This window comes from Phasianus colchicus, chromosome 31, assembly GCF_987193195.1.
Source record: "Phasianus colchicus chromosome 31, bPhaCol1.hap1.1, whole genome shotgun sequence".
NCBI classification, from domain to species: Eukaryota; Metazoa; Chordata; class Aves; order Galliformes; family Phasianidae; genus Phasianus; species Phasianus colchicus.
Genome location: NC_143466.1, coordinates 3567945 through 3582227, shown reverse-complemented (window position 1 = coordinate 3582227; position 14283 = coordinate 3567945). Strand labels below are relative to the sequence as shown.

The following is a 14283-nucleotide window of genomic DNA, read 5'->3' as shown; positions in this document are numbered from 1 at the left end:
CCCCCCCCCCACCACTTTAGGACCCCCCCCATACCCCCATTTTGGGACCCCCCCCCACTTTGGGACCCCTTTTTCGCCCCCCCCCTCCATTTTAAGACCCCCCCCCACCCTATTTTGGGACCCCCCCACTTTGAGGACCCCCCCCCCCATTTTAGACCCCCCCCCACTTTAGGATTCCACACTTTGGGACCCCCCCCACTTTAGGACCCCCCCACACCCCATATCTGGGACCCCCCCACTTTAAGACCCCCCCATTTAAAGGGACCCTCCATTTTGGGACCCCCTCCAACCCCCCCCCCCAACTTTAGGACCCCCCCCCATTTCAGGACCCCCCCCTCCACCATTTTGAGACCCCCCCCATTTTAGGATTCCCCATTTTGCCCCCCCCCTACTTTGGGGCCCCCCCCCACTTTAGAAGCCCCCCCTCTTTAGGACCCCCCCCCCCCCACACACACACCTCCATTTTGGGACCCCCCCCACTTAAGAACCCCCCCACACTTTGGGACCCCCCCCATTTTAAGACCACCCCCCACTTTAAGACCCCCCTCACACAAATTCGGACCCCCCCCACCCCCCCACTTTGGGACCCCTCCCCTCTTTAAGCTTCCACACTTCCGGACCCCCCCCCATTTTAGGACCCCCCCTCCCCCACACCCACACTTTAGGACCCCCCCATTTCGCCCCCCCCCCTTTGGGACCCCCCCCCACTTTAGGACCCCCCCGCACCTCCATTTTAGGAGCCCCCCCCACTTTAAAATTCCACCCCCCCCCATTTTAGGACCCCCCCCTCATATAACGCGACCCCCCCCACTTCGGAACCCCCCCTTTACACCCCCCCACGACACCCCCCCCCTCAGGACCCCCCCCATTTTATGCCCCCCCCCCCCCGGAGCTGTGACTCCCCCGGATGAGCTCTTTTTTTTTGGGGGGGGGGGACACCCCCGATTTTGGGGTTCCTTCCCCCCCCCGCTGTTCACCCCAATATTGGGACCCCCCCCCAATTTCCCCCCCCCCCCAACAATAAAAGTGAATGAGCGCTCGGTCTCCACCTGCGTTATTTTTGGGGGGGGGGGCCCAAATTTGGGGGGGGGGGGTCGTAGTTGTGGGGGGGGGGGGATCGGGATTTGGGGTCCTATTTTGGGGGGGGGGGGGCCCGTTTTTGGGGTCTTCATTTTGGGTCCCATTTCGGGGGGATCCTGGGGGGGGGGTCCTTAATCTGGGGGGGCTCATTTTGGGGTCCCCTTTTGGGGTCTCATTTTGGGGGGGGGGAGGTGTCAATTTTTTTTTGGGGGGGGGCTCATTTTAGGGTCCCTTTTTGGGGCCTCATTTGGGGGGGGGTCTGTCTTTGCAGCCCCCTTTTAGGGTCCCATATTGGGGGGGGGGGGGGGGCGGGGGTCTCATTTTGAAGGGGGGGGGGTCTCGAGTTTTTGGGGTCCGTTTTTGGGGTCTCATTTTCGGGGGGGGGGGGTCCCTTTTTGGGGTCTTCATTTGGGCTTTCGTTTTGGGGGGGGGTCTCCGATTTGGGGTCTCCCATTTTTGTGGGGGGGGGCGCGTTTTTAGGGTTCCATTTGGGGGCTGTCCCAAATTTGGGGGGGGGGGGGGGTCGGGATTTGGGGTCCCATTTTTGGGTCTCATTTTGGGGGGGGTCCCGTTTTTGGGGTCTTCATTTGGGGTCTCATTTATGAGGGGGGGGGTCTTTAATTTGGAGGCCTCAATTAGGGATCCCCGTTTGGATTTGGGGGGGGATTTTGGGGTCCCCTTTTGGAGCGGGGGGGGGGGATTTTGGGGTCCCCTCTTTACACTCCACGTTTTTTTGGGGGGGGGGCGGCTTTGCGACCCCTTTTGGGATCCCCTTTTTTTGGGGGGGGCACAACGTTGGGCTCCTTCATTCCGATGCCCCCATTTTCTTTTTGGGTTCCCATCGGGGGCTGCTTATTTTTTTTTTGGGGGGGGGGGGAATCTCGTTTATTTTTTGAGGGGGGGCTTCTTTGGGAAACCCCCCCTCACGCCCCCCCCCCCCCTTCTGCTGTGCCCCCCTTTTTTATTCCCCATTTCTGCGCCCCCCATTTTGCCCCCCCCTTTTACCTCTGCCCCCAATTTCCACCCCGTTTTGCCCCCCCATTTTCACCCCCCCGTTTTCCTACCCCCCCACACTATCCTCCCAATTTTGCCCCCCCAATTTTGCCCCCCCAATTTTGCCCCCCCAATTTTGCCCCACCATTTCCTACCCCCCATATTACCCCCCCTATTTCCCCCCCCCATTTTATTCCCCCTTTTCTCCCCCCTCCCATTTTGCCCCCCATATTATCCCCCCCATTTTCTCCTCCCCCCATTTCCCCCCCATTGCCCCCCCCCGCCGCCCCCCCCCTTTCCCCACTATATATACCCACAGTTTGAGGGGGGGTCCCCCTTATTTCCCCTCCCCCCCCATCCCACAGTGGGGGCGGGGCGGTGCTCTGTCCCTTTAAGAGCCGCCACCCCGTGACATCACGGTGGCCGCAGGGGGAAAAGAAAGAAGGGGGGGGGGGGGGGGGGAACCAGCAGAGAGGGGGGGGGCCCCCATCCCCCCCCCTCCCCGCCCCCCCCCCATCCGAAGCCGCCGCCGCTGCTCTCTTCGGGCCCCGCGTCCGTCCGTCCGTCCGTCCGTCCCTTCGTCCTTCCGCCGCCCATCGCTCCTTTCCCCCCCCCTCCCTCCCTCATCTCCCCCCCCTCCCCCCCCCCATCCCCCCATTGATACGACCGGGCCGTTCCCACGACCCCCCATTCATCCATTCATCCCCCGGACCCCCGTTCATTCATCCATTCATCCCGCGACCCCCCGTTCATTCATTCTCTCGTCGCCCCCCGGACCCCCATCCGTTCGTTCATTCATTCCGCCGGCGATCCCCATTCGCCCCCATTTCCTTCGCCCCCCCCCCCATCCATTCGCCCCCCCCCCCCTCTGACCCCCCCCATTAATTCACCCTCCCGTACCCTCCCCATCCTTCCCCCCCCCCCCCGGACCCCCCCTTATAAATTCGCCCCCCATTAATCCCCATCCTTCCCCCCCCCTCCATTCTCTCTCATTGATCCCCATCCTTCCCTCCCCCCATCCGGACCCCCCCCATAAATTAACTCCCCCCCCCCGGACCCCCCTGCATCCATTCACCCCCATTTATTCTCCGCCCCCCCCCCCCCCCACCGTCCGGCCGTCCCTCCGTCCGCCGCGTCCCTCCGTCCGTCCTCCCCCCGCCCCCCCCAAAATCCCCTTTAAAACCTTTTACCCCCCCCCAAAAAAACCCCCCATAACCCCCCCACCAAAAAGCCCCGCCGACCCCCAACAATCCCACAACCCCCCCCAAAATACCCCCCCCCAAAACCCTCCATCCACCCCCCCCAAACCCCGTCTCCCCACCCCTCCTTTTGTGCCCCCCCCTCTTTGTGCCCCCCCCGTCTGTGTGTCCCCCCCCCGTTCTGTCCCCGCGTCCTTCCAGTGTCCCCCCCCCCCCCCCCTTCGTGTCCCCCCCCCGCTCCGCCACCGCCGGTCCCATGGGGACACCGCAGAGCGCGGCGCCGTGAGAGGGTGAGAGCGGGGGGGGGCAGGGGGGGGGGGGGGTTGAATTGGGGGGGGGTCTGCATGGAGAGAGTCTGAATGGGGGGGGGCCTGAATGGAGGGGGTCTACATAGAGGGGTCTGAATTGGGGGGGGTCTTCATGGGGGACAGAGTGTAATGGGGGGGGGGGTCAGGAAGTATGGGGGGGGGTCTGAGTGAGGGGGTCTGAATTGGGGGGGGGTCTGCATGGGGGGAGATCTGAAATGGGGGGGTCTGAATTGGGGGGGGCCTGAAGGGAGATGGGGTATAAATGTGGGGGGGGGGGGTCAGAATTGGGGGGGATCTGAATTGGGGGGTTCTGAAGGGGGTTCTGAATGGGGGCGTTATGAATGTGGGGGGGGGGGTCCTGAGTGGGGGGGGTCTGAATGGGGGGGCACAGAGCGTGGGGGGGGGTCTGAATAGAGGGGGATCAGAATGGGGGGGTGTGAATGGGGGGGTGTGAATGGGGGGCACGATTAACGGGGGGGTCTGAATGGGGGGGGTCTGAAAGCTGGGGGGGGGGGCACGTCGTAATGGGGAGGTTGGGGGGGTCGGAATTATTTATGGGGGGGTCGGAATGTGGGAGGGGGGCACAGTGAACGAGGGCTGCACGGTGCATTGGGGGGGGGCCAAATATGGGGGGGGCACGGTGTTCGGGGGGGGGGGTCTGAATTTTGAGGGGGGGGTCGGGATGTGGGGGGGGGGCGCGGCGAATTGGGGACAATGGGGCCTCTGCACTGCAACCCTGCCGCCCCCCCCCCCCGCCCCCCATTTCTCCCGTCCCATTGCAACCAACAGCGCCCCATAGCGCCCCATAGAAACCCCACAGCGCCCCCATAGGACCCCGCTGCTCCCATATCCCCCATAGCGCCCCATAGCACTTTGCAGCGCCCCATAGCGCCCCATAGCTCCCCTCGATCCCCCATAACGCCCCTATACGCCCCCCCATAGCGCCCCATATCCCCCCCCATACCCCCCCCAATACCCCATAGCGCCCCTACACCCCCCATCACACCCCAGAGCGGCCCCCCATGCCCCCTAACCCCCCCATAACGGCCCCATAGTGACCCCACGGCGCCCCCTGTACCCCCCCGACCCCATAACACCCCAGAGACCCCCCAAAAATGCCCCCTATGCCCCCCCATGCCCCCCAATACACCCCCCAAACCCCATATCGCCCCCCATACCCCCCCGTAAATCACCCCACCCCGCCCCATAGTGACCCACACGGCCCCATAACGCCCCCTATACCCCTCTATGCCCCCCCCAGCACCCCATAACGCCCCCATATCCCCCAATACCGCCCCCTAACGCCCCCTATAGCCCCACAACACCCCCTATACCCCCCCTAACCACCCCATAACACCCCATATCGCCCCCTATCACCCCATACCCCCCCCATAACACCCCATAGTGACCCCCCCTGGCCCCCCAGGCAGGATGAGCTCGTGCAGCAGCCCTATACCCCCTATACCCCCCATAACATCCCCTATACCCCCCCTATACCCCCTACACCCCCCCTATCCCCCCATACCACCCCCCAGTGACCCCCCCTCGCCCCCCCCTCCAGGCAGGATGAGCTCGTGGAGCAGCCCTACACCCCCATAACGCCCCATAACCCCCCCTACACCACCCCATAACCCCCCATACCACCCCCTATACCCCCCTACACCACCCCATAACACCCCATAGTGACCCCCCTCGCCCCCCCCCCCCAGGCAGGATGAGCTCGTGCAGCAGCCCTATACCCCCATCACACCCCATAACCCCCCCTATACCACCCCATATACCCCCATACCACCCCCTATACCCCCATAACACCCCATAGTGACCCCCCTCGCCCCCCCCAGGCAGGATGAGCTCGTGCAGCAGCCCTATACCCCCATCACACCCCATAACCCCCCCTATACCACCCCATATACCCCCATACCACCCCCTATACCCCCATAACACCCCATACCACCCCCTATCCCCCCCTATCCCCCCATACCACCCCATAGTGACCCCCCCTGGCCCCCCAGGCAGGATGAGCTCATGGAGCAGCCCTATACCCCCATAACACCCCATAACCCCCCATACCACCCCCTATGCCCCCCTATGCCCCCCTATCCCCCCATACCACCCCATAGTGACCCCCCCTGGCCCCCCAGGCAGGATGAGCTCATGGAGCAGCCCTATACCCCCATAACACCCCATAACACCCCCTATCCCCCCATACCACCCCATAGTGACCCCCCCTGGCCCCCCAGGCAGGATGAGCTCGTGCAGCAGCCCTATACCCCCATAACACCCCATAAGCCCCCATAACACCCCCTATACCCCCCATACCACCCCGTATCCCCCCATACCACCCCCTATGCCCCCATACCACCCCGTATCCCCCCATACCACCCCCTATCCCCCCCTATCCCCCCATACCACCCCATAGTGACCCCCCCCTGGCCCCCCCAGGCAGGATGAGTTCGTGCAGCAGCCCTATACCCCCATAACACCCCATAACACCCCCTATGCCCCCCTATCCCCCCATACCACCCCATAGTGACCCCCCCTCGCCCCCCCCAGGCAGGATGAGCTCGTGCAGCAGCCCTATACCCCCATAACACCCCATAACCCCCCATACCACCCCCCTATCCCCCCCTATCCCCCCATGCCACCCCATAGTGACCCCCCCTCGCCCCCCCCAGGCAGGATGAGCTCGTGCAGCAGCCCTATACCCCCATAACACCCCATAACACCCCCTATACCCCCATAACGCCCCCTATACCCCCCCTATACCACCCCTTATCCCTCCCTATCACCCCATACCACCCCATAGTGACCCCCCCTCGCCCCCCCAGGCAGGATGAGCTCGTGCAGCAGCCCTATACCCCCATAACACCCCATAACACCCCCTATAACCCCCCATACCACCCCCTATCCCCCCATACCACCCCATAGTGACCCCCCTGGCCCCCCAGGCAGGATGAGCTCGTGCAGCAGCCCTATACCCCCTATACCCCCCATAACATCCCCTATACCCCCCCTATACCCCCTACACCCCCCCTATCCCCCCATACCACCCCCCAGTGACCCCCCCTCGCCCCCCCCTCCAGGCAGGATGAACTCGTGGAGCAGCCCTACACCCCCATAACGCCCCATAACCCCCCCTACACCACCCCATAACCCCCCATACCACCCCCTATACCCCCCTACACCACCCCATAACACCCCATAGTGACCCCCCTCGCCCCCCCCCCCAGGCAGGATGAGCTCGTGCAGCAGCCCTATACCCCCATCACACCCCATAACCCCCCCTATACCACCCCATATACCCCCATACCACCCCCTATACCCCCATAACACCCCATACCACCCCCTATCCCCCCATAACACCCCATAGTGACCCCCCTCGCCCCCCCCAGGCAGGATGAGCTCGTGGAGCAGCCCTATACCCCCATAACACTCCATAACACCCCTTATACCCCCGTAACGCCCCCTATACCCCCCTATACCACCCCCTATCCTCCCCTATCCCCCCATACCACCCCATAGTGACCCCCCCTGGCCCCCCAGGCAGGATGAGCTCATGGAGCAGCCCTATACCCCCATCACACCCCATAACCCCCCATAACACCCCCTATGCCCCCATACCACCCCACAGTGACCCCCCCTCGCCCCCCCCAGGCAGGATGAGCTCGTGCAGCAGCCCTATACCCCCATAACACCCCATAACCCCCCATACCACCCCCTATCCCCCCATACCACCCCGTATCCCCCCCTATCCCCCCATACCACCCCCCAGTGACCCCCCCTGGCCCCCCAGGCAGGATGAGCTCGTGCAGCAGCCGGGCGCTGACGCTGCTCAGCAGCGTTTTCGGGGCCTGCGGGCTGCTGCTGGTGGGCATCGCCGTCAGCACGGACCACTGGCTGTACATGGAGGAGGGGGTGGTGCTGCCCCAGAACCAGAGCACCGAGGTGCGCATGGCGCTGCACGCCGGGCTCTGGAGAGTCTGCTTCTTCGCCGGTACGGGGCGGGGGGCGGGGGGGGGGCGGGGGGGGGGGGGAGCGGGGGGTGAAGGGGGTGGGTGGGGGGAAGGAGGTGAATGGGGTCAATGGAGTGGATGGGGGGAATGGGAGCAGGGGGGTGAAGGGGGTGGGTGGGGGAATGGGGTGGGTGGGGGGAAGGAGGTGAATGGGGTCAATGGGAACAGGGGGGTGAATGGGGTGTGTGGGGTGAAGGGGGTGAAGGGGGTGGGTGGGGGAATGGGGTGGGTGGGGGGAAGGAGGTGAATGGGGTCAATGGGAACAGGGGGGTGAATGGGGTGTGTGGGGTGAAGGGGGTGAAGGGGGTGGGTGGGGGAATGGGGTGGATGGGGGGAAGGAGGTGAATGGGGTCAATGGGAGCAGGGGGTGAATGGGGTGGGTGGGGGGAATGGGAGCAGGGGGGTGAATGGGGTGTGGGGGGGAATGGGGTGGGGGGGTGGATGGGGGAGTGGGGGGGTGAAGGGGGTGGGAGGGGGAATGGGGTGAGTGGGGGGAGGGGGTGGGAGGGGGGTGAATGGGAGCAGGGGGGTGAAGGGGGTGGGTGGGGTGAAGAGGGTGAAGGTGGTGGGTGGGGGAATGGGGTGGATGGGGGGAAGGAGGTGAATGGGGTCAATGGGAGCAGGGGGTGAATGGGGTGGGTGGGGGGAGTGGGAGCGGGGGGGTGAAGGGGGTGGGTGGGGGAATGGGAGCAGGGGGGGAATGGGGTGGGTGGGGTGAATGGGATGAATGGGAGCAGTGGGGTGAATGGGATGCGTGGGGTGAATGAGAGCAGGGGGGTGAAGGGGGTGGGTGGGGGAATGGGGTGCATGGGGTGAATGGGGTGGATGGGATGAATGAGAGCAGGGGGGTGAAGGGGGTGGGTGGGGTGAAGGGGGTGAATGGGGTGAATGGGAGCACGGGGGGGAAGGGGGTGGGTGGGGGGAGTGGGAGCAGGGGGGTGGATGGGGTGTGGGGGGTGAACGGGGTGGATGGGAGCAATGGGAGCAATGGGGTGAAATGGTGTCAGTGGGGGCTGTGGGGTCAATGGGATCCATGGGATCCATGGGGTTGATGGGATCCATGGGATGAATGGGATCCATGGGGTCAATGGGCTCAATGGGGTCATTGGGATCCATGGGGTCAATGGGATCCATGGGGTCAATGGGATCCATGGGATGAATGGGATCAGTGGGGTCGATGGGGTTTGGGGGATCAGTGGGGTCAATGGGATCCATGGGGTCAATGGGATGAATGGGATGAATGGGATTAAAAGGGTGTGGGGCTCAATGGGGTCAATGGGGTCTCAACGGGGTCAATGGGGTCAATGGGATCAATAGGATTAATAAGGGGTGGGGGCTCAATGGGGTCAATGGGGTCAGTGGGGTCAATGGGATGAATGGGAAGAATGGGATGAATAGGGTGTGGGGCTCAATGGGGTCAATGGGGTTCAATGGGGGCTCAAGGGGGTCAATGGGGTCAATGGGGTCAGTGGGACTAAATGGTGTCAGTGGGGGCTGTGGGGTCAATGGGATCCATGGGGTCAATGGGGTCAATGGGGTCAATGGGGTCAATGGAACTCAATGGCATCAATGGGGAGGATGGGATCAATGGGGGGGGGGTGGAGGTGGGAGGAGGGGCTGAATGGGGATGGGGAGGGGGGTGGTTTTTGGGGGGGGGTCTTTGCGGGGGGGTCCCTGACGTTGTGCCCCCCCAGGGCGGGAGAAGGGGCGCTGCGTGGCCTCTGAGTATTTCCTGGAGCCCGAAATCAATCTGGTGACTGAGAACACCGAGAACATCCTCAGTGCGTGGGGGGGCGGGGGGGGCGGGGGGGCAGGGGGGGCCGGGGGAGGTGGGGGGGTCGGGGGGGGCTGGGGGAGGTGGGGGGCAGGGAGGTGGGGGGGGTATTGAGGACATTGGGGTCTGTGTGGGTCTATGGGGGAGGGGGGGTCTGTGGGGGGAGGGGATCCATTGGGGGTCCGTGGGGGGGGGGCTGTGGGGGGGTCCATAGGGGGTTTATGGGGGGGTCCATAGGGGGTCCATGGGGAGTCGATGGGGGGGGGTTCATAGGGGTGTACGAGGGGGGGCTAAAAGGGGTGGGGGGGTCATAGGAGACATAAGGATCCATGGGGGGGGGGGGGCATAGAGGGGTCCATAAGGGGGTCCGTGGGGGGGGGAGTCTACTGGAGGGTCTATGGGGGGGTCCATAGAGATCTGGGGGGGGGTCTATGGGGGGGGTCAATAGGGGAGTCCGTAAGGGGAGTCTATGGGGGGGGGGGGGGGCGGGCGTCTATGAGGGGTGTTCCATCGGGGGGTCCATAAAGGGGGGGGTCCTTAAGGGAGGGGGGGGCCTATAAGGGGGGGGGGTCCAAATGGGTTGGACTTGGGGGACATCAGGATCCATGGGTTGGAAGAGGGGGGGGGGGGACCCATAGGGGGCACAGGAACCCATAGGGGGTCCATAAGGAGTTCATGGGGGGGGGTCTCTGCTGGGGGGGTCCATAGGGATCTGTGTGTGGGGGGGGCTATGAGGGTTTATAGGGGGGTCCCGAGGGGTCTATGGGGGGGGGGGGGCGTCCATAGGGGAATCCATAAGGGGAGTTTATGGGGGTGTTCCATCGGGGGGGTCCATAAAGGGGGGGGTCCATAAGGGGGGGGTCCATAAAGGGGGGGGGGATCCACAAGGGGGGGCTCCATAAGGGGGGGGGGTCCATAAGGGGGGGGTCTATAAGGGGGGGGGTCCAAATGTGTTGGACTTGGGGGACATCGGGATCCATGGGTTGGAAGAAGGGGGGGGGTTGGACCCATAGGGGGCACAGGGCTCCACAGGGGGCTACGTGACCCCCCCCCCCCCACTCCTTAATTCCCCCCCCCCCCAAATATTCCTCCCCCCCCCCCCCCCAAAAACAGAGACGGTTCGCACAGCCACGCCGTTCCCCATGGTCAGCCTCTTCCTCGTCTTCACCGCCTTCGTCATCAGCAACGTCGGCCACATCCGCCCCCAGCGCACCCTGCTGGCCTTCGTCTCCGGCATCTTCTTCATCCTCTCGGGTGAGAGACCCCCCCGGACCCCCCCCCCCAAAAAAAAACCCCAAACAGAGCCTTCAAACGGCTCCAAAAATGAGCCCCAAATGAGCCCAAATGAGCCCCAAAATGACCCCGAAGCAGAGCCATGAAAGACCCCAAACGGCCCCAAAATGGGCACAAATGGCCCCAAAAGCAGAGACCCCAAATGACCCCCAAAACAGAGCCCCCATATGACCCCAAAGCAGAGCCCCAAAAGACCCCAAATGGCCTCAAAATGGGCCCCAAATGGCCCCAAATGGACCCAAAAACAGAGCCCCCAAATGCCCCAAAAGCAGAGCCCCCAAATGAGCCCCAAATGAGCCCAAATGGCCCCAAAATGACCCTGAATGGATCCAAAGGCAGAGCCCCAAAATGCTCCCAAAGCAGAGCCATAAAAGACCCCAAACAGCCCCAAAATGGGCACAAATGACCCCAAAAGCAGAGCCCCCACGTGACCCCAAATGAGCCCCAAAATGATCCCAAATGGATCCAAAAGCAGAGCCCCCAAATGACCCCAAAACAGAGCCCCCCAAAGACCCCCAAACAACCCCAAATAACCTCCAAAATGACCCCACATGCCCCCAAAACAGAGTCCCCCAAAAACCCCAAAGTGGCCTCAAAATGAGCCCCAAAACGCCCCCAAGCGGCCCCCTAAAAACAGAGCCCCAAAGACCCCAAAACGGCCCCAAAATGGAGCCAAAGGACCCCAAAATGCCCCCAAAGCAGAGCCCCAAAATGGGCCCCAAATGACCCCAAATGGCCCCAAAATGCCCCATATTTCTCCCCCCCCCCCCCCCATAAGCTTCCCAGGACCCCAATAATAACCCCCCCCCCCCCAAGGACCCCCAGGACCCCCCCCCCCCCATAGGGCTGTCCCTGGTGGTGGGCCTGGTGCTCCACATCTCCAGGACCCCCAGATCCCCCCAGACCCCCCCAAGGACCCCCAATAACCGCCCCCAGGACCCCAATAACGCCCCCAGGACCCCCAGGACCCCCCCCCCAGGACCCCCCCGTGACCCCCCCGTGACGCCCCCCCCCCATTTCAGGGCTCTCCCTGGTGGTTGTCCTGGCGCTCTACATCTCCTGGACCCCCAGATCCCCGCAGATCCCCCCCAAACCCCTCCAGGACCCCCCCAGGACCTCAATAACCGCCCCCAGGACCCTCCCCAAGACCCCCCCAGGACCCCCCCATAACCCCCCCCCGTGACGCCCCCCCCCGTTTCAGGGCTCTCCCTGGTGGTGGGCCTGGTGCTCTACATCTCCAGGACCCCCAGATCCCCCCAAAACCCCCCAAGAACCCCCAATAACCGCCCCCAGAACCCCAATAATTCCCCACAGGACCCCCAGGACCCCCCCCTCAGGACCCCCCCGTGACCCCCCCGTGACGCCCCCCCCCCCCATTTCAGGGCTCTCCCTGTTGGTTGTCCTGGTGCTCTACATCTCCAGGACCCCCAGATCCCCCCCAAACCCCTCCAGGACCCCAATAACCCCCCCATGACCCCCCCATGACCCCCCCGTGACGCCCCCCCCCCCATTTCAGGGCTCTCCCTGGTGGTGGGCCTGGTGCTCTACATCTCCAGGACCCCCAGATCCCCCCAAAACCCCCCAGGAACCCCCAATAACAGCCCCCAGGACCCCAATAATTCCCCACAGGACCCCCAGGACCCCCCCCCCAGTACCCCCCCAGGACCCCCCCCCGTGACGCCCCCCCCCCGTTTCAGGGCTCTCCCTGGTGGTGGGCCTGGTGCTCTACATCTCCAGCATTAACGACGAGGTGATGAACCGGCCCAGCGGCTCGGAGCAATACTTCCAGTACCGCTACGGCTGGTCCTTCGCCTTCGCCGCCTCCTCCTTCCTCCTCAAAGAGGTGCGTCCTTTGCACGCCCCTCGCACGCCTCGCACGCCCCTTGCACGCGCATCGCACACCCACACAAAGCTGACCCGCAGCCATCCCGACCCGCTGCACGCTTTGCAAACGCAGAGAGAAGTTCACACGACACTCGAACAGCCCTTGCACGCCCCTTGCACACTCCTTGCACACGCCTCGCACGCCCCTTGCACGCGCATCGCACCCCCGTGCAACGCTGCCCCAGAACCATCCCAACCCCTTGCACACTTTGCAGCAGCAAACACAGAGAGCAAACACAGCGCCTCACACAACACTTGGACGCCCCTTGCACACTCCTTGCACGCCCCTTGCACCCCTTGCACACGCACCGCACGCCCATGCAAAGCTGCCCCACGGCCGTTCCCAACCCACTGCACGCTTTGCAGCAGCACTGCAAAGCCAGGCACTGACCCACACACCCCTTGCACGCACCTTGCACACGCCTTGCACGCCCACTATAGGGTGTCCCTAAAGGGCGATGGCGTCCCTATAGGGGACTGATGCCCTTATAGGGGGGTGATGGTGCCCCTATAGGGTGACGCTGCCCCCATAGTTGGTTGCTGGTGCCGCTGTAGGGTGCTGGTGCCCCCATAGGATGATGATGTCCCATAGGGGTGCTGGTGCCCCTGTAGGGTGATGATGTCCCATAGGGGTGATGGTGCCCCTGTAGGGTGACGCTGCCCCTATAGAGGGGTGATAGTGCCCCTATAGGGTGACGATGTCCCATAGGGAGGTGCTGGTGCCTCTATAGGGGGATGCTGGTGCCCCCATAGGGTGATGATGTCCCATAGGGGTGCTGGTGCCCCTGTAGGGTTCTGGTGCCCCTATAGGGGGGTTCTGGTGCACCTGTAGGGTGCTGGTGCCCCTATAGGGAGGTGCTGGTGCCCCTATAGGGTGATGATGTCCCATAGGGGGTTGCTGGTGCCCCTGTAGGGTTCTGGTGCCCCCATAGGGAGGTGCTGGTGCCTCTATAGGGTGCTGGTGCCCCTGTAGGGTGCTGGTGCCCCTGTAGGGTTCTGGTGCCCCCATAGGGAGGTGCTGGTGCCCCTATAGGGTGATGATGTCCCATAGGGTGCTGGCGCCCCATAGGGGTTGCTGGTGCCTCTATAGGGTGCTGGTGCCCCCATAGGGGGGTTCTGGTGTCCCTTTAGGGTGCTGGTGCCCCCATAGGGGTTGCTGGTGCCTCTATAGGGTGCTGGTGCCTCTATAGGGTGCCGGTGCCCCCATAGGGGTTCTGGCGCCCCTTTAGGGTGCCGGTGCCCCCATAGGGGTTGCTAGTGCCTCTATAGGGTGCTGGTGCCCCCATATGGGGCTGGTGCCCCCATAGGGGTTGCTGGTGTCCCTTTAGGGTGCTGGTGCCCCCATAGGGGTTGCTGGTGCCTCTATAGGGTGCTGGTGCCTCTATAGGGTTCTGGCGCCCCTTTAGGGTGCCGGTGCCCCCACAGGGGGGTGCTGGCGCCCCGTGGGTGACGCCGGCGTCCCGCAGGGCGCGGGCGTGATGTCGGTGTACCTGTTCACCAAGCGCTACGCGGAGGAGGAGTTGTACCGGACCCCCGCGGCGCTGCTGAGGCCGCGGCTCAGCGCCTGCTCCGGGCTCTCCGGGCAGTTCCTGCAGCCCCGCGCCTGGCCCCGCGCCCGCAGCCCCTCCGACGCCTCTTCCGACGTCTCCATCCAGATGACGCAGAGTTACCCCCCCGCCATCCAGTACCCCCCCCGCGGCCGGCTCTCCACGTCGCCGTGCTAAGGGAGGGGCGGGGGG

General features: G+C 64.2%; 1 protein-coding gene across 3 annotated transcripts; it reads left to right on the top strand.

Annotated features, from left to right (window-relative positions):
• Window positions 1-3485: 3485 nt before the first annotated feature.
• On the top strand, window positions 3486-14283 carry CACNG7 (calcium voltage-gated channel auxiliary subunit gamma 7). 3 transcript variants are annotated; one of them, XM_090127600.1, is made up of 6 exons: window positions 3486-3562; window positions 7374-7574; window positions 9288-9374; window positions 10481-10621; window positions 12358-12503; window positions 14011-14283. In XM_090127600.1, the coding sequence occupies exons 2-6, from the start codon at window positions 7379-7381 to the stop codon at window positions 14266-14268; spliced, it is 828 nt and encodes a 275-aa protein (XP_089983726.1). In that variant the 5' UTR covers window positions 3486-3562; window positions 7374-7378; the 3' UTR covers window positions 14269-14283. The 3 variants fall into 3 exon arrangements, with proteins under 3 accessions (XP_089983726.1, XP_089983724.1, XP_089983725.1); XM_090127598.1 differs by lacking the exon at window positions 14011-14283 and having other exon boundaries at window positions 12358-13046; XM_090127599.1 differs by lacking the exon at window positions 14011-14283 and having other exon boundaries at window positions 3513-3562; window positions 7378-7574; window positions 12358-13046.